Raw genomic sequence first — 26263 nt, 5'->3', positions numbered from 1 at the left:
CACACACTGGGGAGGACCTTGCCTCACGATAAGATCTTATCAATAAATCTTGACCGTTACTGATACATAGGAGGGAAACGACCTGTTGCCTCCACGGTTACATACCTCGCGCGTGTTTGAAGATATCTTGTAAAACTCAAGAGGAAGCCCCCCAAAAAACGTCTGAGTCGTGGGTAAGCGAAGAGTTTATCATCTTACAATCTTTTTTTTTTTTTTTTTTACCTTTGTATGAAGTTCTGTTTAACACGAAGGCCGTTGGGGACACGTCTAACGGCTCGGTTTCAAACACGTTTAATATATATTTTCAAGATTTCTTTAGTAACAGTGTTGGACGTGCCAGTGACGGATGCTACTCGTGTCACTAGTGTGTGTGAGGGAAGTAATCTTGTAGTAGTCTAGGGTGACATGAATTGGTTGGCACTCTAGGCCTACCTCAGACAAGTGCGGGGCTCTTGGCTTACACATTTGACACATTCATCTCATCAACATCTTGTAGATAAAAGTAGAGCGAGACGATGAGCTGACTGGAACTGGTTATGAGCTGAGGGATGTTGATCATCACGTCTCCGTCTCACGAAAATCTATTCAACAAAGCTAATCTGTCAGCTTCAACAAGACAAAAACAATCTGTCGGTTTTACATTTGTTTCACGTATCGAGACGAGATCGGAAACCATAGTCAACACCCAGATGATATCAGATACTAAATCTCTTATACATCACGAGGTGCAACTCTTCACAATACATACCACAGTGTAATACATCCCATTAAACGAGCATGATCCATGACGTTGATCCTCTTGGTGACATCAACGAGTCAGCAAGTAGTGAGCAGCCACCGACCGCCAGGGCGGGACTGACCTACAGGCCTGGACCCCGTACTCCCCAGGGACCGCCAGCCACCGACGATCGGTGCACAAGCTATGGAGGTTGAGGCTTAATACAGTTATCGGCGTCCCTCCCGTCACGTTTACCGCAGCTGCTGCCCCTTGTGTGTGGGAGGCAGGTGACAGAACACCGCATGTTGCCGCTGCTCGGCGTGACCACTACAGGTTCAGGAGAGGAGGAGGAAGAAGAGGAGGAGGAGGAGGAGGAGGAGGAGGAAGAGCAGATGTAGCAACAGGGCAATGTTGACGGAACGTTCGTTTCCACAGGAGTGGCTACTGTGGGTCTGAGGCGTGTGTGGGAAGTGAGCCTGAGTGATTCCGTCAGCTGGCATGAGAATCCTATTCTCAGAGACGTGTACTCGAGACGATAGTTTTGTAGAATACAAGACCATGAGCTTGCAAGATCAGCGCCAACAGAAGCAAACCACAGCAAGAAAGAAATATTCAAAATACATCGACAATCACCAACGTTTGGCGTCACGGTCTCTAAATCACCACCGACTCGTTGATTATTCAAAACCAGCGACAGAAATATTAATATTCTTGAGGTAGAACAAAAGAAATGCAATTAGAAGACTCTCTACCTTCTGGAGGAACATATGATGTGTTGAGGAACGCCACACATCGTCGCCTGAAAGGTCACAAAGACCTCAGGACCTGTGAACGAAGACCCAGGTGTGAAGAACGATGAACGGACGCCACGATGGTTCCCTGGGAACAGTTCACGACTGACTACCTCATTGCTTAATAGACCACTAACTAGACCCACCCATCTCCCCTCCCCCCATGCTGGATGGTCCTCACATGACACCCCCCCCCCCCCCCCCCCAAAGGCCCGTTGCTCCAGTCCCACACACTGCTGGACGCGACGCGAGGCACCAGCCGCCAGGAGTCTGATGCAGACCTCGTGAGTGTGTGGGAGGCCAGCCCGAGCACCGGCGTCGATGCTGCTCCTCCTCTGAGTGTTGAGTCTGGCCTGCGTCAGTGACGGCCCAGTACCGTGACTACTGGTGATTCATGACTATTGGTGATTCATGAGAACTGGTGATTCATGACTGTTGGTGATTCATGACTGCTGGTGATACATGACTTTTAATGACTCGTGACTGCTGGTGATTCGTGACTGCTGGTGATCCATGACTGCTGGTGATTCATGACAACTGGTGATTCATACCTGTGCTCGGTGACGTGACCTCCGTGCTGGTAATCTGTGCTCGAGGATATAAACTCATTATCAAGTTGTGCTGGTGACTCTACTGAGGGCCGACGAACTCTACTGAGGACCGACGAACTCTACTGAGGGCCGACGAACCCTACTGAGGGCCGACGAATTCTACTGGGGGCCGACGAACTCTACTGAGGGCTGTTCCCTCAACCTAAGGGTGAGTGACGATCTATCCTTTTTTTTTCCAGCAAACACTTCAAAAAAAAAAAAGTTGGTGAATTACACGGAAAAAAAAGACAATATAGCCGCTATGTAATCTGCCAGTTTTCTTACGAGGACATCCTGATATTGTCTGAATATCGGAGCAGAATCTCAGGGAGGATCTGGGCTTCAAGGACGTCCGTCCCTGACACTAGTGGTGTCCTGAACTGTGTCACCTTCAGTGTTGTCAGAGCGGAGGGAGGGAGGGAGGAGGAGGAGGAGGAGGTGCGTGAGGCCGGAGGAGGTTGGTCAGTCAGGTACTGGCTCATGTGGAGGCAAAGTTTGAACACAGACAATACATTTTTCGTTACAGTGGCCGAAATTTGTGGCATAATATATTTCGTGACGTCCAGTGTCTTGCATCACACCTGAGGACAATATCAGGAGACTGAAGTCAAAATCCCGTGAGACACATTGAGAGCCTCTCTATACTTTCCTCTTTCATACGTAAAATGATCTTGAAAATGTTTTCAGTAATGGCGCAGAAAAAAAACCATGATTACGTCTGATAAAGCCAATGATCATCCAGCACATGTAAAGATATCATTTAGACATTTCATTGTTATCTTAATAGCTAAGAAGCAATGTTGATTTGAGCACACACAACCTTCTGTGCTCCCAAGACTTTACCGACATGGTTGAACTATGTGAAAAGAAGTATTTTCAATTTCGTACTTGTTCACCATTTCCCCTCGTGACGAGGTAGCGTCAGGAACGGACGAAGAACGGCTTAATTTTCTCATACCCACTCTGTAACTGTTATTGATAACGAACAAAAACAAAAGGCCCTCATCGATAGCCAAACTCTGACCGCTTTATATACCCTTGTCCAGTCCACCGATAGTAAGTCGTCCCCTGTATACCACATCGCTCCAGTTTCCTCTATCCAATGCACGCCTCACACCTTCCTGTATATTCAGGCTCCGAAAATTTAAAGCATCCTTTACTCCATCCATCTATCTTGCCCTCAGTCTGCCCCTCCTCCTTGTTCCGTTTCCTTCTGACACATATATTCTCTTAATCAGTCTCTCCTCACTCATCCTTTCCATATGTCCAAACCATATCGGCACAAGCTCTTCATCTCTCTCACTCACACCTCTCTCTTACCCTGCCGTTTCTTACTTTACAGCCCAAATAACAACATATATTGTCCTTAGGCATTTCATTTTCAACAGTTCCACCCTATTTCATTTTATTTTTTTTTTTTATTTTTATTATACTTTGTCGCTGTCTCCCGCGTTTGCGAGGTAGCGCAAGGAAACAGACGAAAGAAATGGCCCCCCCCCCATACACATGTATATACATACGTCCACACACGCAAATATACATACCTACACAGCTTTCCATGGTTTACCCCAGACGCTTCACATGCCCCGATTCAATCCACTGACAGCACGTCAACCCCGGTATACCACATCGCTCCAATTCACTCTATTCCTTGCCCTCCGTTCACCCTCCTGCATGTTCAGGCCCCGATCACACAAAATCCTTTTCACTCCATCCTTCCACCTCCAATTTGGTCTCCCTCTTCTCCTTGTTCCCTCCACCTCCGACACATATATCCTCTTGGTCAATCTCTCCTCACTCATCCTCTCCATGTGCCCAAACCACTTCAAAACACCCTCTTCTGCTCTCTCAACCACGCTCTTTTTATTTCCACACATCTCTCTTACCCTTACGTTACTCACTCGATCAAACCACCTCACACCACACATTGTCCTCAAACATCTCATTTCCAGCACATCCATCCTCCTGCGCACAACTCTATCCATAGCCCACGCCTCGCAACCATACAACATTGTTGGAACCACTATTCCTTCAAACATACCCATTTTTGCTTTCCGAGATAATGTTCTCGACTTCCACACATTCTTCAAGGCCCCCAGGATTTTCGGCCCCTCCCCCACCCTATGATCCACTTCCGCTTCCATGGTTCCATCCGCTGCCAGATCCACTCCCAGATATCTAAAACACTTCACTTCCTCCATTTTTCTCCATTCAAACTCACTTCCCAATTGACTTGACCCTCAACCCTACTGTACCTAATAACCTTGCTCTTATTCACATTTACTCTTAACTTTCTTCTTCCACACACTTTTCCAAACTCAGTACCAGCTTCTGCAGTTTCTCACATGAATCAGCCACCAGCGCTGTATCATCAGCGAACAACAACTGACTCACTTCCCAAGCTCTCTCATCCCCAACAGACTTCATATTTGCCCCTCTTTCCAAAACTCTTGCATTTACCTCCCTAACAACCCCATCCATAAACAAATTAAACAACCATGGAGACATCACACACCCCTGCCGCAAACCTACATTCACTGAGAACCAATCACTTTCCTCTCTTCCTACACGTACACATGCCTTACATCCTCGATAAAAACTTTTCACTGCTTCTAACAACTTTCCTCCCACACCATATATTCTTAATACCTTCCACAGAGCATCTCTATCAACTCTATCATATGCCTTCTCCAGATCCATAAATGCTACATACAAATCCATTTGCTTTTCTAAGTATTTCTCACATACATTCTTCAAAGCAAACACCTGATCCACACATCCTCTACCACTTCTGAAACCACACTGCTCTTCCCCAATCTGATGCTCTGTACATGCCTTCACCCTCTCAATCAATACCCTCCCATATAATTTACCAGGAATACTCAACAAACTTATACCTCTGTAATTTGAGCACTCACTCTTATCCCCTTTGCCTTTGTACAATGGCACTATGCACGCATTCCGCCAATCCTCAGGCACCTCACCATGAGTCATACATACATTAAATAACCTTACCAACCAGTCAACAATACAGTCACCCCCTTTTTTAATAAATTCCACTGCAATACCATCCAAACCTGCTGCCTTGCCGGCTTTCATCTTCCGCAAAGCTTTCACTACCTCTTCTCTGTTTACCAAATCATTTTCCCTAACCCTCTCACTTTGCACACCACCTCGACCAAAACACCCTATATCTGCCACTCTATCATCAAACACATTCAACAAACCTTCAAAATACTCACTCCATCTCCTTCTCACATCACCACTACTTGTTTTCACCTCCCCATTTGCGCCCTTCACTGAAGTTCCCATTTGCTCCCTTGTCTTACGCACTTTATTTACCTCCTTCCAGAACATCTTTTTATTCTCCCTAAAATTTAATGATACTCTCTCACCCCAACTCTCATTTGCCCTTTTTTTCACCTCTTGCACCTTTCTCTTGACCTCCTGTCTCTTTCTTTTATACATCTCCCACTCAACTGCATTTTTTCCCTGCAAAAATCGTCCAAATGCCTCTATTTCATACTTAGTTATTTTAAGTCTGCGCCTCGCGTTCAAACAACACCATCGGAACTACTATACTATCAAACATAACCATCTTTGCCCTTACATACAGTGACTTCTTCCACATACCCTTGAGCGCATCCAGGACCTTTGCCCTCCCTCACTCAACCTTCCCATTGTTGAATGTGCTGCTATGTCCACTCCCAGGTATACCCTTATTCCTCCAGGTTCACTCAGTTCAAACTCACGCTTAAATCGATGTGTCTCTCTCCTTTGGTAAATCTCATTGACTAACTATGATTGATATCAACTCTTTCCTTCCTCCTTTCGCATCCTATCTCATTCTCAGAAAATCTTCAGTAGTTTTTAATTTGAATTACTTGAGTCTGTCACCAGAAGAGTGTTAGCTGCAAACAGCAACTGACTTAGCTTCGAATCACCTCCATCCCCAATTGACGGAGGACCTTTCCTTCTTTCTACAACCCCTGCATTTACCTCTCTCATCACCGGATCCATGAGAAGGTTAAACAACGATAGTATATCAGACACCCTTGTCTCAGAACTACCTTCACCTAGAACCACTTATCCTCCTCTCTTCCTACTTGCACACATGCCCTACCCTCCTGAAAAAACTCATCAGTTTTTCCCCCACACCAATTATTAGAGACACATTCTACAAAGTGTACCTTTAGTTTATTGTTTAACTTCGCTTTCGATAATAATCTCTTTTAACTCTTTCTTACGCTTTCTCCAGATCAAACAATGCTACGTACAAATCATTCTCTTTCTTTCAATGTTTCTCATGCAGATTCTTCAAAGTAGAATCTTGTTCCATTCTTAAAGCCACATTGGTCTTATCCAGTCTAATGCTCAGTTCATGTCAACATCCCTTCAATCCCCACTCTCCTAAACAACTTACTGTGTATACTCAACAGACATATACCTCTGGATTTCGAAAATTTATTTTTGTTCTACTATTCTTTATATAGGAATTAAGCCAGTCCTCAGACGCCTCACCAGGAGCGATACATATACTGAAAATCCAAACTAACCAGTCAACAACACTGTCACCTTTCATGAGAAATTCAACTGCAATCCCATCCACTCCAGCTACCTTGCCAGGCTTGCAAGGCTTTCACTATTTACTTTCTTTCTGTAAAACCATTTGCCAAGACTTGTCTCTCTCCGTATACCTCCACATCTCAAACGTCTTACATCTGCTATCCTCTAACGCATTCAACAGTCCTTCAAAATACTCCTCTTTAGATCTTTACTTGATGGCATAATCCCATAAGTTCCCGTCAGTGATGCTCATATTTGTCCTCTTGTTCTAGTCACACAGTCCACCTCTTTCCGAAACATTTACTTTAGTCTTCCTGAAGGACATTGAAAACGTAGATGAACGGTTATCCCACACTATAAGGTATATACATACGTATGTTTCACGTGTACCTTTAGTTTATATATAACTCAGTTTTAGGTGACCATCATCAACTTGCAGATGAATAACAAATCAGCATAAGTAGTATCTTTTGTTCCTCCAGAAAAATAACCAAAACAAAGCCATTCGAATCAATAATTTAACTTACTATAAGTGAAACGATGGAACACCGTTGTTCTAGAAGCTTTGATCCACTGGAGAACTAGACGCTAAACAATTTTCAGAGTTTTGAAAGGTAAATTAGTTTCCTATTTTGAAGGGAAGAATATAATTCGTATCCCATGAGTCCTGCCACAGGTGGGGCATCACCCTGTACCTGCGGGTCATTAACAACGACTTAACAACATTAATCCTGACAGCCCACGAGCCGCCGGGTGGCCCATCCATCACACCAAGAATTCTATACTGTTTACCCAACACCCACACTGCCCGTGGGGACAAGGGAGCGTCAAGCTACCAGATTGAGACCACTCAAGAACAAAACTTGCTTTCCTACCTTACTATCCTCGTCTTAATCTATACATACTGGCATGCTTTCCTACCTTACTATCTTCGTCTTAATCTATATGTACTGGCAATGCATGATACTGACACTGTCCAGCAGCAGATAAACATGCTATATACACCATCAGGTCTGTTATCGAGCTTCGTCAGGTACCTCTTCTTCCATTCCTACATCTTACCCAGCCCTCTCTCCCGGCTCCTTCCCTCGCCACATCCACTACCTCGCTCTCACCACCTCACTTAACGTTCCTCACTCTCGTCTGTCTCTCCTTCACCGTGTGTGTGTCTCCTGCTCCACCCTGCAGGGGATCCCTCACTATGACTCACGTATGATAAACCTCCTCATTCCATCCCTATTCTTCCCTCTATATCCTCTCTCCCTCTTTCTTCTTCTTACTCCCTCACCCTTGTTACCATTCACACCTCCGTCACCTGCAAACATCCTTCCTTTCTTTCCCTTCCATCCCCTTTTCCTCTTCCATTCGTCTCTTCATTCAATCTCTGTTCCTTCAGTTCCATCCCACTCCTTTTCATCCTCTTCGTCCCTCTGGCAGAGCTACTCGTCTTTCCCCATCTGTTGCCCGTTCCTTCCTCCCACACTTGTTGCCTGTTCCTTCCCCTCCCATCTGTTGCCTGTTCCTTCCCTTCCCATCTGTTGCCTGTTCTTTCCCCTCCCACCTGTTTCCAGTTTCTTCTCCTCCCACCTGTTGCCTGTTCCTTCCCATCCCACCTGTTGCCTGTTCCTTCCTCTCCCACCTGTTACCTGTTCCTTCCTCTCCCACCTGTTGCCTATTCCTTCTCTTCCCACCGGTTTACCCACACCACCAGCTACCCCCCTTCCTCCCTCCCTCCCACCCATCCATTACGCCGGAGCCTCCCTCCCACACCCGCGTAATCAGTCATCAACGCGAGTCTGGTCACCGAGGCGTCCGGCCCGCTCTCCCTGGTGAGGTAACGTGTTGGCTCAGTGGCGGTGGGAAAGCTGCCATCCAGCGAGTGTTACCGATACAAGATCACCGTCTGCTGTTAAGTGGTTCGTGTAGACCATCATGTGACACACTGGTCTTGTAATAGCATGTGTGTGTGTGTGTGTGTGGGGTGGGGGGGGTGGGGGGGGGGTGGGGGGGGGTGGGGGGGGGGGGTGGGGGGGGGGGGGTGGACGTAGGGTTAATTGCTGTCTGTTACGAGGAGAGAGTTCTACTCCTGTGTTGCCCCGTCTCTTCACCTCGTGTATTTGTACCATGATTTTACTCTTACGGGTGTGTATATATATATATATATATATATATATATATATATATATATATATATATATATATATATATATATATATATATATATATATATATACCAAAGCCTTAGCCAGATACCCATATAATAATAATAATAATGATAATAATAATAATAATAATAATAATAATAATAATAATAATAATAATGATAATAATAATAATGATAACAATAACAATATTAATATAACAACAATAATAATTATGATAAAGTACGACTACTACTACTAATGATAACACTATTAACGAAAATGATAACGTATGACAGAATCAACATCAGTCAGAGGTAAAAATACAGAGAGTAAACACAAACACCATTAAACAATATGACTCTAAGTTAGTGTGTGAAGCAGTAAATTCATTACACAAATATAAATGGTAATGCACAGCATACTGTGTGTGTGTGTGTGTGTGTGTGTGTGTGTGTGTGTGTGTGTGCGTGTGTGTGTGTGTGTGTGTGTTGAACAGCTTGTAGGTATATACACAATCTCCAAACACATATTTCGACTAAAATCAGACGAGAGACCTGAGTACGACCACCAGACACACCCCCAGCATCACTGAGCGATACTAGCAACACACGTGAGTTGCAGGTGCCGCTCGTCGCCAGGGTTAACACACACACACACACATACACACTCACTTGGTGACGATGTGTTAGACATCCGTTCCCCAGAAAATGTACTGAAGCAAACGCCGGGGCAAGCAGACGGGGCAAGCACCAATATACGGGGCAAATATTAGGGGCAAGCAGACGAGGCAAGTACCAATATACGGAGCAAATATGTGGGGCAAGTTACAATATACGGGGCAAGTGCAAATATACGGGGTAAGCAGACGGGGCAAGCACCAATATACGGGGCAAATATCAGGGGCGAGCAGACGGGGCAAGTACCAGTATACGGGGCAAATATGAGGGGCAAGCACCCATATATACACGAGACAAACACCAAAAATAAAAGGGGAAAAGACATCGAATGATAACTACTTTTCAACATGCCACACAAACCCTGGAGATACATATATCAAACACCAGCATTAAGGAAGCAGTTTGGGTGCACGAACCCATCACATGTTGCAGGGTGTCAGGCAGATAAACCTTCTCAAGGGATGACTGTGGTACACATCATGGGAGAAGCTAATGGCTTGTGCTCACCAGGATGATGATGAACGTCACAGGAGGAGGAGGAGGAGGATCGAACTACGAGTGGTGTCCAGGTTTTTCGAACGTTCTCTCAGCGGAGTGGTTCCCATACACACACACACACACACACACACACACACCATCTCCTCGCCACAAGCAGACACGATCCAGTAACTCTGTGAAAGACCATAGGATATCATGTGTTCACACGAGAACGGGGAGGTGGGCCAGGAACTGTAATCTTGTGTGTGGTAATTACAAGATCTAATCAGCAGCTGGACCCAGAACAGAGAGCAGTCATTACCACACTTAAACCACAACACTCACACACACACACACACACACACACACACACACACACACACACACACACACGCTTTACCAGACACAGACCACAAGACTCCAGTTATTATACTCACAACAGACAACATAATGCAGTGTTCCGTCTTAGTAAACTTCGCTACCAAGAGCATCCCGGCGGCGCACACTAGATACACCCCACCAGCTCACACTGCACCCCAGAAACTCACACTACACCCCGGCAGCTCACACTAGTACACCCTTGTAGTCCACACTACACCCCAGCAGCTGACCTGTATCCCGTACCCTCACACTAACAGATTCTGACATCTCACACTACACCCTAAGAACTCACTCTACCACCCGACAACACCCCAGCAGGTCACTCTACGCCCCACCACCTCATCCTACACCCACAGAAGCTTACCTTATACCCCAGCAGTCCACCCTACACCCCGGCAACCCACCCTGTGTCTCAGTAACCCAACATACATCCTAGCAACCCACCCTGCACCTCAGTAACCCACCCTACACCCCAGCAGCCCACCCTTCGCCTCAGTAACCCATCCTACACCCTAGGAACCCACCCTGCGCTTCACTAACCCACCATACACCCTAGCAACTCAACTTACACCTCAGCAACCCACCCTACGCCTTAGTAACCCACCCTACAACCTATCAACCCACCCTACATCCTAGCAATCCATCTTAAGCCTCAGTAACCCACCATACACCCTAGCAACCCTCCCCCACACCTTACGCCTCACTGACCCACCCTACACCCCAGCAGGTGCACAGAGTGAACCAGTCACCGGTGGGAGGTGTGGAGGCAACGGGACACCAAGCCAGTACCATAACAGACCGGCAGGTAACTCGCTTATACTCACCAGCTGAGCTGAGGTACAGTTACACCCACGGTGGAGGGAACGAGACAACGAAACCATTTGTACCGAGCTGTTAAACGAGCGGATGATGTAGATCGAGTCCACCTCATCAAAACACCTAGTGAAGATGTCGCCTGGAAACATCGTTCCTCATTCAGACGACTCCGTGGTACTCAAAACGTCGTGTGTCCACAGAAAACCAAAAGGGAGAGAGAGAGAGAGAGAGAGAGAGAGAGAGAGAGAGAGAGAGAGAGAGAGAGAGAGAGAGAGAGAGAGAGAGGGGATCTTAATAACAGTATAACAGACGGGGGAAGACCCGTTACGGCGCGGAGTTCGTGGGAGGTAAAACAGGGCGCTTGCTTAAGCGATCGCCCGTAATGGAGCGGTGAGGGAAAATGACGCTGTACGGGCTCCTGTGTACACTGGACGGAGGAGATGCGTTACATGCCAGACACCACGTAACTGTTGACGGTGTGTGTGTGTGTGTGTGTGTGTGTGTGGGAAGCTGTTCATGTTTGCTCTGTTGTGGTTCACGGTCTGTGGGAGGCTGTGTGACGGTCCTGATGGTGTAGTGATGGTGAGGATGTACAGCTGTGTGATGGTGATCCTGTGTCAGCCAGCAGGTGATCGTAAGTATGTAGAGGTATGAAGGTGATGGTGGGTTGGTGACAGGTGTGTGTGAAGGTGATCCTATGGCTGAGGTAGTGTTTGAAGGTGATCGTATGGATGTAGAAGTATGAAGGTAATTGCACGGTTGTAACTGGGTGAAGGTGATCGTACGGATGTGGCTAAGTGAAAATGATATGACGCATTTGTGACCATGTGAAAGTGAGAGTATGAATACGGAAGTGTTCAGGTGGGTATGAAGGTGTCAGTCTAAAGGTACGAGTGTGAAAGTGATAGCATGAAGATGAGTACAATGCAGATAACTATGAAGGGTGACGGTAAGACATGAAGGTGACTTCGTGCAGGTGACAGTACGAAAGTGACCGAAGTGAGAGTGATAGGAGAACAGACCACACATCTTCCACAACAGAACAAACTTCCTGATGGTTATTGAAGAAAACGATCAAAACAAATTGCTACATTGAAGTAATGATACACACGAGAAAATATACTGACAAGAAATGACAAGGAAATTATAGACACAACATCTTAGAGTAGTAAAACCCCCAGATTATATATATATATATATATATATATATATATATATATATATATATATATATATATATATATATATATATTTTTTTTTTTTTTTTTGCCGCTGTCTCCCGCGTTTGCGAGGTAGCGCAAGGAAACAGACAAAAGAAATGGCCCAACCCACCCCCATACACATGTATATACATACGTCCACACACGCAAATATCCATACCTACAAAGCTTTCCATGGTTTACCCCAGACGCTTCACATGCCCTGATTCAATCCACTGACAGCACGTCAACCCCGGTATACCACATCGATCCAATTCACTCTATTCCTTGCCCTCCTTTCACCCTCTTGCATGTTCAGGCCCCGATCACACAAAATCTTTTTCACTCCATCTTTCCACCTCCAATTTGGTCTCCCACTTCTCCTCGTTCCCTCCACCTCCGACACATATATCCTCTCGGTCAATCTTTCCTCACTCATTCTCTCCAAGTGCCCAAACCATTTCAAAACACCCTCTTCTGCTCTCTCAACCACGCTCTTTTTATTTCCACACATCTCTCTTACCCTTACGTTACTTACTCGATCAAACCACCTCACACCACACATTGTCCTCAAACATTTCATTTCCAGCACATCCATCCTCCTGCGCACAACTCTATCCATAGCCCACGTCTCGCAACCATACAACATTGTTGGAACCACTATTCCTTCAAACATACCCATTTTTGCTTTCCGAGATAATGTTCTCGACTTCCACACATTCTTCATATATATATATATATATATATATATATATATATATATATATATATATATATATATATATATATATATATATATATATATATATATATATATATATCTTTTCTTTTCATACTATTCGCCATTTCCCGCGTCAGCGAGGTAGGGTAATATATATATATATATATATATATATATATATATATATATATATATATATATATATATATATATATATATATAGGGTAATATATATATATATATATATATATATATATATATATATATATATATATATATATATATATATATATATATATATATATATATAGATAGATAGATAGATAAAGCGGATATGTATTTACGTTTTCTTTGCTAAACTCTGGTACATTGCTCTGAACACAGCAAGTCCCGGCACGGTTTATAGTGTTTCCTGTACGTTATGGTTTTCTGATTAACATAGCCACACACACACACACACACACACACCCTCAAGACGTGGGTTCCTCTGTCGACGAGACCAAAGATTGATCACTGGCTGCGGGTAGGTCACGGGAACTTAGGCTGGGTCACGGGAACTTAGGCTGGGTCAAGGGAACTTAGGCTGGGTCACGGAAAATTAAGCTGGGTCACGGGAACTTAGGCTGGGTCACGGGAACTTAGGTTAGGTCTCGGGAACTTAGACCGGGTCACGGAAAGTTAGGCTGGGTTATGGAAACTTAGGCTGGGTCACGGGAACTTGGGTTGGGTCACGGAAACTTGAGCAGTGATGGGAAGTTAATGGATTGTGTATGACCATCTGTCCAGTAGAATGATTCTCTCTCATTATTTCTCTTGGATAATTATCTTCATTAGTGGCACCATAATTACTCATATTAATGACAGAGAGGAATCCGCTCCATATATAAGTGAGAGGGTTAGGGAAAATGATTTGGTAAACAGAGAAGAGGTAGTAAAAGCTTTGCGGAAGATGAAAGCCGGCACGGCAGCAGGTTTGGATGGTATTGCAGTGGAATTTATTAAAAAAGGGGGTGACTGTATTACTGACTGGTTGGTAAGGTTATTCAATGTATGTATGACTCATGGTGAGGTGCCTGAGGATTGGCGGAATGCGTGCATAGTGCCATTGTACAAAGGCAAAGGGGATAAGAGTGAGTGATCAAATTACAGAGGTATAAGTTTGTTGAGTATTCCTGGTAAATTATATGGGAGGGTATTGATTGAGACGGTGAAGGCATGTACAGAGCATCAGATTGGGGAAGAGCAGTGTGGTTTCAGAAGTGGTAGAGGATGTGTGGATCAGGTGTTTGCTTTGAAGAATGTATGTGAGAAATACTTAGAAAAGCAAATGGATCTGTTTGTAGCATTTATGGATCTGGAGAAGGCATATGATAGAGTTGATAGAGATGCTCTGTGGAAGGTATTAAGAATATATGGTGTGGGAGGCAAGTTGTTAGAAGCAGTGAAAAGTTTTTATCGAGGATGTAAGGCATGTGTACGTGTACGAAGAGAGGAAAGTGATTGGTTCTCAGTGAATGTAGGTTTGCGGCAGGGGTGTGTGATGTCTCCATGGTTGTTTAATTTGTTTATGGATGGGGTCGTTAGGGAGGTGAATGCAAGAGTTTTGGAAAGAGGGGCAAGTATGAAGTCTGTTGTGGATGAGAGAGCTTGGGAAGTGAGTCAGTTGTTGTTCGCTGATGATACAGCGCTGGTGGCTGATTCATGTGAGAAACTGCAGAAGCTGGTGACTGAGTTTGGTAAAGTGTGTGAAAGAAGAAAGTTAAGATTAAATGTGAATAAGAGCAAGGTAATTAGGTACAGTAGGGTTGAGGGTCAAGTCAATTGGGAGGTAAGTTTAAATGGAGAAAAACTGGAGGAAGTAAAGTGTTTTAGATATCTGGGAGTGGATCTGGCAGCGGATGGAACCATGGAAGCGGAAGTGGATCATAGGGTGGGGGAGGGGGCGAAAATCCTGGGAGCCTTGAAGAATGTGTGGAAGTCGAGAACATTATCTCGGAAGGCAAAAATGGGTATGTTTGAAGGAATAGTGGTTCCAACACTGTTGTATGGTTGCGAGGCGTGGGCTATGGATAGAGTTGTGCGCAGGAGGATGGATGTGCTGGAAATGAGATGTTTGAGAACAATGTGTGGCATGGTGTGATCGAGTAAGTAACGTAAGGGTAAGAGAGATGTGTGGAAATAAAAAGAGCGTGGTTGAGAGAGCAGAAGAGGGTGTTTTGAAATGGTTTGGGCACATGGAGAGAATGAGTGAGGAAAGATTGACCAAGAGGATATATGTGTCGGAGGTGGAGGGAACGAGAAGTGGGAGACCAAATTGGAGGTGGAAAGATGGAGTGAAAAAGATTTTGTGTGATCGGGGCCTGAACATGCAGGAGGGTGAAAGGAGGGCAAGGAATAGAGTGAATTGGATCGATGTGAAATACCGGGGTTGACGTGCTGTCAGTGGATTGAATCAGGGCATGTGAAGCGTCTGGGGTAAACCATGGAAAGCTGTGTAGGTATGTTTATTCGCGTGTGTGGACGTATGTATATACATGTGTATGGGGGTGGGTTGGGCCATTCCTTTCGTCTGTTTCCTTGCGCTACCTCGCAAACGCGGGAGACAGCGGCAAATATATATATATATATATATATATATATATATATATATATATATATATATATATATATATATATGTATATATATATATATATATTATTTATATTATTTATATATATTCCTATTTTTTCTCAAAGGGACTACACTCCCAATGAATTCTTAACTGCGTTAATGGTACGAGCTGTCCACTTTGTTTTATAGACGATAACATTATAATTTGACCCTTGGTGACCTCAGGTGTGTCTGTGTGTGTGTGTGTGTGTGTGTGTGTGTGTTAAGCTGCCATTCAGAACCTACCGAGGTAGCCAAGGTATGCTCCAGCCAGCCTCTGCACTTATTCTGATCATATCTATAAAAATAAATGATATATTCATCAATCTAATCCAATTACTATATTCTCAGGATCGGAAACCATTCAGTGGAGGTGATCCTTCAAGAGACGTGGTGACGGGATCACAACCATCGCCACAACACTCTCCACACATCAACAATATTCCATTGTCTGTGTGAGACGGACAGGAAGGCTACAGACCACAAGTTGTCTGCTTCACTGTAGCTCATACACAAACAAACCGTCTGATTCATTATGTTTCATACACGACGAACTGTCTGATTCCCTGTGGCTCAAAGACAACGAAACATCTGATTCATTGTGGTTCATACACAAGCCGTCTGATTCACTGTGGTTCATACACAAACCGTGTGATTCAGTATGGGTCGCGCTTGACAAACTAATTCCCTGTGGTTCATAGACAACATAATCGTCTGATTCATTGCGGTTTATACACAACAAACCATCTGATTCACTGTGATTCATAGACAACGAACTGTGTGATTCATGGTGCTTCAAATCATCTACTGTTCTGGAAATGGAAAAAGGAGAACGTGACGCAAGTTGCTTGCTCTTACGGTTTTTCCAGAGCATGTTGGAGAGAGAGAGAGAGAGAGAGAGAGAGAGAGAGAGAGAGAGAGAGAGAGAGAGAGAGAGAGAGAATTTTATCAAACACTGTGACAGCCATTTTCTCTCTCCTCCTCGCCTTTCTCATTCAGTATTCCCTGTACTGATATTTCTGCCAGCAGTAATGTACATATTGGTATGAACGTGAAATACAAATTATAGATAATTCAGTAACAGGTCATGAAATTCATAATATCCACCAGTCAAGTGCAATCAATTAAACTAAGAGGCAATTAAAAAAAAAAGCAAAAAACAAGAATCTATTATTTGAGCATCAGGATGATGTATTGATGAGTATATCATTCAAATGGTTTTGAATATGATCGAGGAACATGTAGTGGCTTATGATCAGTTTCAGGGGTTTGCATTCATTTCATGTGTCAGTATAAACTACAGAGTTGAATATATTTCTGGTTTCTCAGTTTGATGATCGTTGTTGTGGTAAGAATACCATACAACTCCCCATTAAATCAAATATATACATTAGTGTTTATATATATATATATATATATATATATATATATATATATATATATATATATATATATATATATATATATATATATATTCCACCTAGAAAGGCCTCACTTTTCCCTCCATCGTCTAGTTCAGAGGATTATAACTAACGTCTTAACTTGTACTTACAAATACGAAGATGCCAGATTTCTGGTCCCAAGTCATTGTTTAATGTGAAGTCTGATGGCTTAACGTTGTGTTACATAACGAGGAAAACAGAGATACATTCGTCTATGACATACATGATGTATACCATGATGTATAAGCATAGCCCTGTATACCCAGACATTCCTGTATATACTCTGCTAGACAGTCATGATGTGGGTAGTCTCTTGTCTACTGTATAGTTAAGAATAGTTCAAGTAATAACTTAAGAACATAATCTTATATGAAAGATATAGTGGCTGTCCTATTTCGTATAAGAATATGTTGTTTGGTCTTGAATACTTATTAGTTATTGAATGCTAAATTGTGTAATGATTTATATACGAAACGAGACTAGGAGCAACACACATATATACATCCCAATGTAATTTGTGCTTGAATTTGGAGGTATTATTTGTTTATGTTGTGTTTGTTCAGAGGAGAATGTACTGCTCCCAAGACCCGGTCATCAAGCGTTGTTTGTGTTGCAGATGCGGCGTCAGGTGCTGCTGACGGTGGCGCTAGTGGCGACCCTGGCTGGCCGGGTCTCCCCCGTGCGTGACCCCGTCCGTGGCTACGCTGGCATCAACACTTCGTGGCAACAAGCAGTCCTGGTCGAGCCCACACCGACCACTCCCTCGCCGTCTGTGAGCGCAGCCGCCTCAGACAGGATAAACAACAGGAACGTCCCCGTCTTTGTCTCTAACCCAAGTTCAAATTCTCAGGACGAATTGTCAGACAAGCCCACGGCAGCGGCCCTCCTCCAGACTCCTCATTTAGGCAGACCCACGCCTCATCTCCGTCCTCTGAACGGATCGAGATTGATGAGACAGAGGCTGCGACAGCAGATGCAGGGAAGAAGACCAGGGTTCTGGAGGAAAGCCGCGGGAGGTTTGAACGTGGGTAATCGTCGCTTGCGGCCTGGCATGGCTGGGTTAAGCGGAGGGCCTCTTCTACCGAAGCGTAGGAGGCGTCCTGTTGGGTCGTTGATGAGTCTTGACCAGTGGAGGAACGCCTCCGTGGTCTTAAACAACGGGGCTACGCTGCAAAACGGAGCGGTTCTTTGGTCGTCCACGTCTCAGTCGAAGGAGAGTGATTTCCTCTCCGGGTGGCACAGTTCCTACAGCAGGAGTCAAACCAAAGCTCAAGACAACATTGACGAACAGGAGCCCACCACAGAGGAGGCCACAGTGGGTGAGAGCCAAAATACTGGCTCACAGACATCAGCTTCTCTGCCCAAGTCGGGCCACAGCAGCTTTCGTGCCACCGCCACAACAACAAGTAAGAAACCCTCGCAGAATCTAGCGCCAAAGCTCCCGTACGTATCTCCTCGTACAGCGAGCATCCCTTCTGTACACGACATGACCAGCATGCACTTTAAAAAGGTCAACGACTCTTCTCCTGGAGTTGGTGATGTACCGGAGGAGGCGTTGAAAAAGTCAAAGGGCAGAAAGTCTTCCGGTAAGATGACTGCCAGGACTTCAGCAACTAATTGGCTCACCACAGACCACACAAAGACGACGCCTTTACCAACCAAACGTTCAATCACAAGAGCCTCACCAGATGGGAAGGAAATCCTGGACTCCATCCAGAGTATCTTCCAGGCCGCGAAGACCGATGAGCGTGAGCTTTCCTCCATGAAGAGTGTCCATCATGGAAACACTTCGCCTCAACCGTTGGATGTTTTCTCAGGAATTTTGCCGATTTACGGATTCATGCCCAGCGATCATGTCCAGCCACAGTTAAGTCTACAAGAAAACACTCATGTCTCCCAAGCCCACACGCCTCCTGAGGCACGACAGGATTCCTTATACCCTACTTCGTGGACTACAACCCGAAGACCGTATCATCCTGTTGTAGTATCTCAAGCTAGCGACGTCATATCCAACGCCCTCGCGACGCAGAGGTCACCCGGAGGCGATTTGTTGCTTCAGGTTGGTCACTCTATCCCCGTGCAGGAGCAACAGAGGGGTCCCGAGCACAGGGAAGCTGGCGGTGGGGACATCATCCTGGACAGTGAAGCTGCTGATGACATCATCTTCGGTCGTCCGGCCGCCCTCATCCAGGCCCCAGATGGCCAGACCCGTGTGATGATCACGGCAGCCCCCGAGTCTTACAGGCACTCCAGAGATCCTCTTCACTTCCTGACGACTGAAGAACCTGCAGCACAACGGGACCTTGAAGATCCTTCCATTCTCGCGTGGCAATCTCAGGAACTTGGGCCTCTTCTGGATTTCGTCAGCACGAAGTATAAACCGTCGCAGGTAGAATCCGTTCCCCAATCTGTGATGAGTCTACAGTCGATGATCAACACCGGAAGAATACCCGAGGTCTTCAGGAGAGACCAGGTGATGGACTATATCCGTGAAGACCGCCTGAGGTACCGGCAACCAGCCGTAGACAGAATGGGTGAGCCCTGGACAAACTCACTGGAAAGGATTCGTATGCATCAGCAGGTGAACGAGGGTCTCAGCGGCGGTGGGCAGTTCGTGGCCTTGTCCAGCTTAGCTTTGCTGTTGGCCTTCTGTGGTTACTTCCTTTATTCTGCTTCAGGGACGTCCAGGGAGTCCAGAGGGGCTTTCCCCCCACTGAAGGAAGCAGTGGATGAGGCCAAAAACGGTCTATACATCCTCCTACAGGGACTTGACGAGTACGAAGACCATCTGGACGAAGAGGAGGAAGAAAGTGATGATGAAGACCACATCGAGGATAATGATACGACCCAGGAGGATATCCCCACCATCCTGCATAGGATATGGAACACAATCGTCCCTCCAGAGGTGCAGGTCATGAGCGGCTTAGTAAGATATGGTGAGGAGGGACACAAGGCCGTGAATAGAGAGCCACACGCCATGGAAATGCCAACGAGCAAGAAGGAGGCAAATGATTTCAATTCCTCACAAGTCAAACAAAATGTGAGCCATTACGAGTCTGTGATACGGCCAACTCTCGGCCTTACATCAGTCGCAAACTCATTCTTAAATTCTCTTATCAACAATAAAGCAATTAAGAGTATCATCTCACAGCTGAAGTCTCCCTCTCCTCCACCGAGCATCGAGAAACAAGATCAATCGATCGGATCCCACGAAGAAATGGAGAAATCGAGTTCCCACGAACTGAAAAATAATAGCAAATCGCTCCCGAACGAACCGGAGGGCCAAGACCGAAGCTCCACGAACCAGAAGCATTCCCAAGAATCGGAGGAAGCAACCGCAGTCCTCAGCGACCCAGAACTGGAGAGTCAAGTGGCAGACGACGATTCCTCGCAGCAGGAAGGCCTCACCACCTTCACAGGCACGGGGACCCGGCAAGGAGCAGTTCGAGAGGTGACGGAGAAGCTGCCGTCGGCCAGGAAACGAGTCATCCTCAATAACCGTCTGCACGTCCACCATAACCCGGAGACCGACCCGCCGCGCACAGCTGCCTTCGTGGATAACGTGCCTCTGAAGCCCCTCACCTAATGCACGGAGACCACAGACTCGTCTGACACGGTTTCGGCGCAGATGATGCCAGTCGAGGAAGTGATCTACGCCAGGGTTCGAGGATATGTTCTACGCCAGGGTTCGAGGATATGTTCTACGCCAGGGTTCGAGGATATGTTCTACGCCAGGGTTCGAGGATATGTTCTACGCCAGGGTTTGAGGATATGTTCTACGCCAGGGTTCGAGGATATGTTCTACGCCAGGGTTTGAGGATATGTTCTACGCCAGGGTTCGAGGATATGTTCTACGCCAGGGTTCGAGGATATGTTCTACGCCAGGGTTCGAGGATATGTTCTACGCCAGGGTTCGAGGATATGTTCTACGCCAGGGTTCGGTCTGTGGTTTCTAATGTGTTACCAAAGATGTGTTTCTCCTTTCAGTGAACTGTAAACTCTCTCTCTCCTTCAAGCCTCATCTAAGATCTGCCGCTGATCATTTCAATATGGATGGTTGGGTGTGTGATCAACACATCGTACGAAAGAGAGGTCATAAATCGGGGAAATTATCAGATGGTGACAGCTGCTTCCTGAACTGACGTCATCCCTGACTTACATCAGAGAGACGCAGATATTCTTCACAGCTTCCTCAACACACACACACACACAACCCTGTGTATCCGTCGTGTACATGTGTTGTCGTTTCGTACACTGAAATCGTCTTGTTGCAGGTGTCTGGGGCATTATCATGAAAGTAAGCAATCGAGAAGCTCCTTACAAGGGAAAAGCCATATATATATATATATATATATATATATATATATATATATTTTTTTTTTTTTTTTTTTTTTTATACTTTGTCGCTGTCTCCCGCGTTTGCGAGGTAGCGCAAGGAAACAGACGAAAGAAATGGCCCAACCCCCCCCATACACATGTACATACACACGTCCACACACGCAAATATACATACCTACACAGCTTTCCATGGTTTACCCCGGACCCTTCACATGCCTTGATTCAATCCACTGACAGCACGTCAACCCCTGTATACCACATCGCTCCAATTCACTCTATTCCTTGCCCTCCTTTCACCCTCCTGCATGTTCAGGCCCCGATCACACAAAATCCTTTTCACTCCATCTTTCCACCTCCAATTTGGTCTCCCTCTTCTCCTCGTTCCCTCCACCTCCGACACATATATCCTCTTGGTCAATCTTTCCTCACTCATTCTCTCCATGTGCCCAAACCATTTCAAAACACCCTCTTCTGCTCTCTCAACCACGCTCTTTTTATTTCCACACATCTCTCTTACCCTTACGTTACTTACTCGATCAAACCACCTCACACCACACATTGTCCTCAAACATCTCATTTCCAGCACATCCATCCTCCTGCGCACAACTCTATCCATAGCCCACGCCTCGCAACCATACAACATTGTTGGAACTACTATTCCTTCAAACATACCCATTTTTGCTTTCCGGGATAATGTTCTCGACTTCCACACATTTTTCAAGGCTCCCAAAATTTTCGCCCCCTCCCCCACCCTATGATCCACTTCCGCTTCCATGGTTCCATCCGCTGACAGATCCACTCCCAGATATCTAAAACACTTCACTTCCTCCAGTTTTTCTCCATTCAAACTCACCTCCCAATTGACTTGACCCTCAACCCTACTGTACCTAATAACCTTGCTCTTATTCACATTTACTCTTAACTTTCTTCTTCCACACACTTTACCAAACTCCGTCACCAGCTTCTGCAGTTTCTCACATGAATCCGCCACCAGCGCTGTATCATCAGCGAACAACAACTGACTCACTTCCCAAGCTCTCTCATCCCCAACAGACTTCATACTTGCCCCTCTTTCCAAGACTCTTGCATTTACCTCCCTAACAACTCCATCCATAAACAAATTAAACAACCATGGAGACATCACACACCCCTGCCGCAAACCTACATTCACTGAGAACCAATCACTTTCCTCTCTTCCTACACGTACACATGCCTGACATCCTCGATAAAAACTTTTCATATATATATATATATATATATATTTATATATATATATATATATATATATATATATATATATATATATATATATATATATATATATATATATATATATATATATATACATATATTTACATTTAGAAAGTATTTGTGAGTAAAAAAGACTTGTGGTCAGTGAATTTAACTCTGTGAATCCTAAAGGGGTTCTTTCCTGTTTGTAGATTATACATAATTTGGGTTCATGCATAGACTCTTCAAAGACATACTTAATGCTCAGCATTTCCTTGTGGCTTCCTTATGAATATCAGAGCATTCTTTTACTGATGGAACAAGGCTTTGAGGTGCCCTTAACATTGACCATCTTTGGCTAAACATGAACCTTAAAAGGAAGAATTATGCTCTGAATCAGTTATGATGCTTGAGCTAGCAAAACATTTGATTATTTTTTCAACATACCTCTTTATTTTATCCCTGGGGATAGGGTAGAAAGAATACTTCCCACGTATTCCCTGCGTGTCGTAGAAGGCGACTAAAAGGGGAGGGAGCGGGGGGTTGGAAATCCTCCCCTCTCCCATTTTTTTTTTTTTTTAATTTCCCAAAAGAAGGAACAGAGAAGGGGGCCAGGTGAGGATATTCCCTCAAAGGCCCAGACCTCTGTTCTCAACGCTACCTCGCTAACGCGGGAAATGGCGAATAGTATGAAAAAAAAGAAAAGAGAATAGATGATTCTAAGTTTCGCCAAAAATTACCTGACATGAAATAAACCAACACGTAATTTGATATCATCAATTATTTATCACATTTAGAGAACCAAGAACGTTAGGTGTGCTCTCTTATCTTAAATGTTAATTGTTGTGTAACCTGTTAACCTTAAATGTTAATAGCTCTGTAACTTGTTAACCCTGAATATCTATACCTGTCAACCTTGAAAATTGAATTTCGTTTAACTTCTTAACCTTAGAAGTTTACTGTTATGTAACTTATTCTTAGACATTTAAAATTGCAACACTTGTTACCCTTAAATGTTAACTGTTATGTAACTTGTTAACATCAAATGTTAATTTCTATGTAACAACCTTAAATGTCAATAATTGCATAATCTGTTAATCTTAACTATCAGTAGCTATGTAATGTTAACATTAAATGTTAATTGCTATGTAACTTGTTGACATTAAATGTTAATTGCTATGTAACTTGTTGACATTAAATGTGAATTGCTATGTAATCACTGCATATGCTGTTAATCTTAACTGTTAATTGCTGTGTAAAATGTTAACCTTTCGTGTTGATTACTATTTTACACAACCTTAAATGTAAACATATCAAAACCTTTTAACCTTCATTGTTAACTTCTGTGTAAGCCACTAACCTTATATATTAATTCCTATGTAACTTTTTAACTTTAGATGTTAATCATTGTAAAACGTGTTAATCTTACATTTCAAATGCTACATAAGTTGTTAACCTTAGATATTAATTGTTAATCACAGGTGTTGAGAGGATTCACATACTGTTTTAACTAGATATCTACAATGGATGTTAGATGGGCATTAAATGATGAATCAAAATCAAAGGATTTTGTATGACAATTTTTTCACCTGTGTAGTAGAGAATTAAAGTGGAAGAGAACGAAGCATTCACAACTGATCGAATGCATTTTTCATTCATTCATTTCGATTTTTCACTTCTTATTAAGTTTGTGTGTGTGTGTGTGTGTGTGTGTGTGTGTGTGTGTGTGTGTGTGTGTGTGTGTGTGTGTGTGTGTGTGTATGTGTTTGTGTGAGTGTGTGTGGGAGTGTGTATGTGTGTGAGTGTGTGTGTGTGTGTGTGTGTGTGTGTGTAATCACCCACCAATTTGCACAATACAGGGAGGGAGTGTTGTAGACTCGTGGGTCTCATGTCTTGACCATTCTCTATCGTCATATAATCCTTTATAAACTTCTGTATCTTGTGAACATCTACAAAATCATCACTTAAAACAAACTCTCACTAACCTGGAACTAGTCAAATACCTGTCTACATTCTTTTTTTTTGCTACATTCTTTTTTTTGTCTCTCTATGGCTTTTGGCGTCTCAATCTTTGTATCTATCACAGAGCTGCTCACCTTAAATACCTGTTCACAAACACCTTATTATAACTTATCTCTGGTGCCATCTTTGTTACCTTCCTCTGTACATCCTCTATCATTTCTTCCAGCATCTCTAAGTGCAGTGACCAAACTTGCGAAGCATGTTCTAGTCTTAGCTTTGATATAGGCCAGGAACTACTTGCTGAACATTTAGTTATCCTCGTACTTAGACTTAAGTCTACCATCTACCAGTAGACAGACTATTACCTTCACTTTCTCCCCTAAGGTGAAACTGTGGAGACATGTTAGGTAAAATGTCGACTTGCAAACATCTCTCACACAGATTCACGTCACTTCCTTCTTTCTAGTTTTATATTTACAAAGAGTTCTTCTCCAACCGTGTTCCATCCTCGCCACATTGTATTTACCTGAGTTGAACGTCATCGACCAAATATCAGATCAACTTTCCTGTTTGTCTGGGTCCCCTTGTAATTTGATGCAATCCCCGTCACTCTTTGTTTCACTCATGACCTAAGCATCATCTGCAAACATATGTAGGTTTATGTAGACCAAGGAGAGGAATCATCGTTGGGGATACTGTTGATATTTCCAGTGATTAGGAAAGCCTTGAGCGAGTGGATAGGGGATGGATGGAATGTTTCTTGTCTTTTGTTTCTTTCCAAAAGAAGGGACGCAGGAAGGAGCCAAGGGAGGATATTCTTTTTCTCTCTGTTCCTGACGCTACCACGCTCACGAGAGTAATAACAAACACATGTGAAAGGAAGAAACAATGAACTCAGAACGGATCTTTGTGACGGTGATCGCATGAGTCCATCTCAAGAAGTCTCCCCACCACCCTGACGTACGTTTTCTGTTCCACTACGTTAATCATCTGGCCACAGACGACGTCTCGTACCTTAAGACATCTCTTCCTCATTCCTGCCTGAAGGTTCAGTATCGTCACCAGCCATCTATGCAGTCCAGGAACATGCAATCGATCCATCCTTCCCTTCAAGGAGAGAGCTCACACCCTCATAGAAATCTGAATAGAGAAGAAGGTTAAGAGGTGATCTGACGCAGGGGCTTAGAATAATCCGACTTCGACGGTTTCGATATAAACACCTCCTAAGGACGGGGGTCGTTTGATGTCATTCGTAGTAATGGATACAAACCCGGGGGCAAAATGTTTACGTTGACTGACGCAAAAGTACATTCTCTTCGAGTCTGGTAAACACATGGAATGATTTACGAAGCAATGTGGTTCAAAGCAGTACCTAAGTACCACAGATATATTTCGGAAATATTTGCTAAATACTTTCGCTTCAGTTCCACGACTGATATTACTTATACCTTCTCAGTCAAACGAATTTGCAGGTTATTCCCTCCGCATCATCTTCCAACTCCCACCACCCACACTCAGGTGTGAGTTCCTCGTCAACACATACATCCTCGACAGGACCCGG

The 26263-nt window shown here is 44.3% G+C and overlaps 1 protein-coding gene across 1 annotated transcript; it reads left to right on the top strand.

Annotated features, from left to right (window-relative positions):
* Positions 1 to 1893: 1893 nt before the first annotated feature.
* On the top strand, positions 1894 to 20882 carry LOC139753085 (uncharacterized). Its single transcript, XM_071669174.1, has 2 exons — positions 1894 to 2268; positions 17789 to 20882. Exon 2 carries the CDS (start codon positions 17789 to 17791, stop codon positions 20756 to 20758), a length of 2970 nt encoding a protein of 989 aa, XP_071525275.1. The 5' UTR covers positions 1894 to 2268; the 3' UTR covers positions 20759 to 20882.
* Positions 20883 to 26263: the final 5381 nt, after the last annotated feature.

Source organism: Panulirus ornatus, chromosome 2, assembly GCF_036320965.1.
Source record: "Panulirus ornatus isolate Po-2019 chromosome 2, ASM3632096v1, whole genome shotgun sequence".
NCBI lineage: Eukaryota > Metazoa > Arthropoda > Malacostraca > Decapoda > Palinuridae > Panulirus > Panulirus ornatus.
This window is presented reverse-complemented; position numbering and strand designations above follow the sequence as displayed.

Bases quoted from the DNA above. Each gene is read 5' to 3' on its own strand.
- LOC139753085 (XM_071669174.1), top strand. From the start codon at position 17,789: ATGCGGCGTCAGGTGCTGCTGACGGTGGCGCTAGTGGCGACCCTGGCT.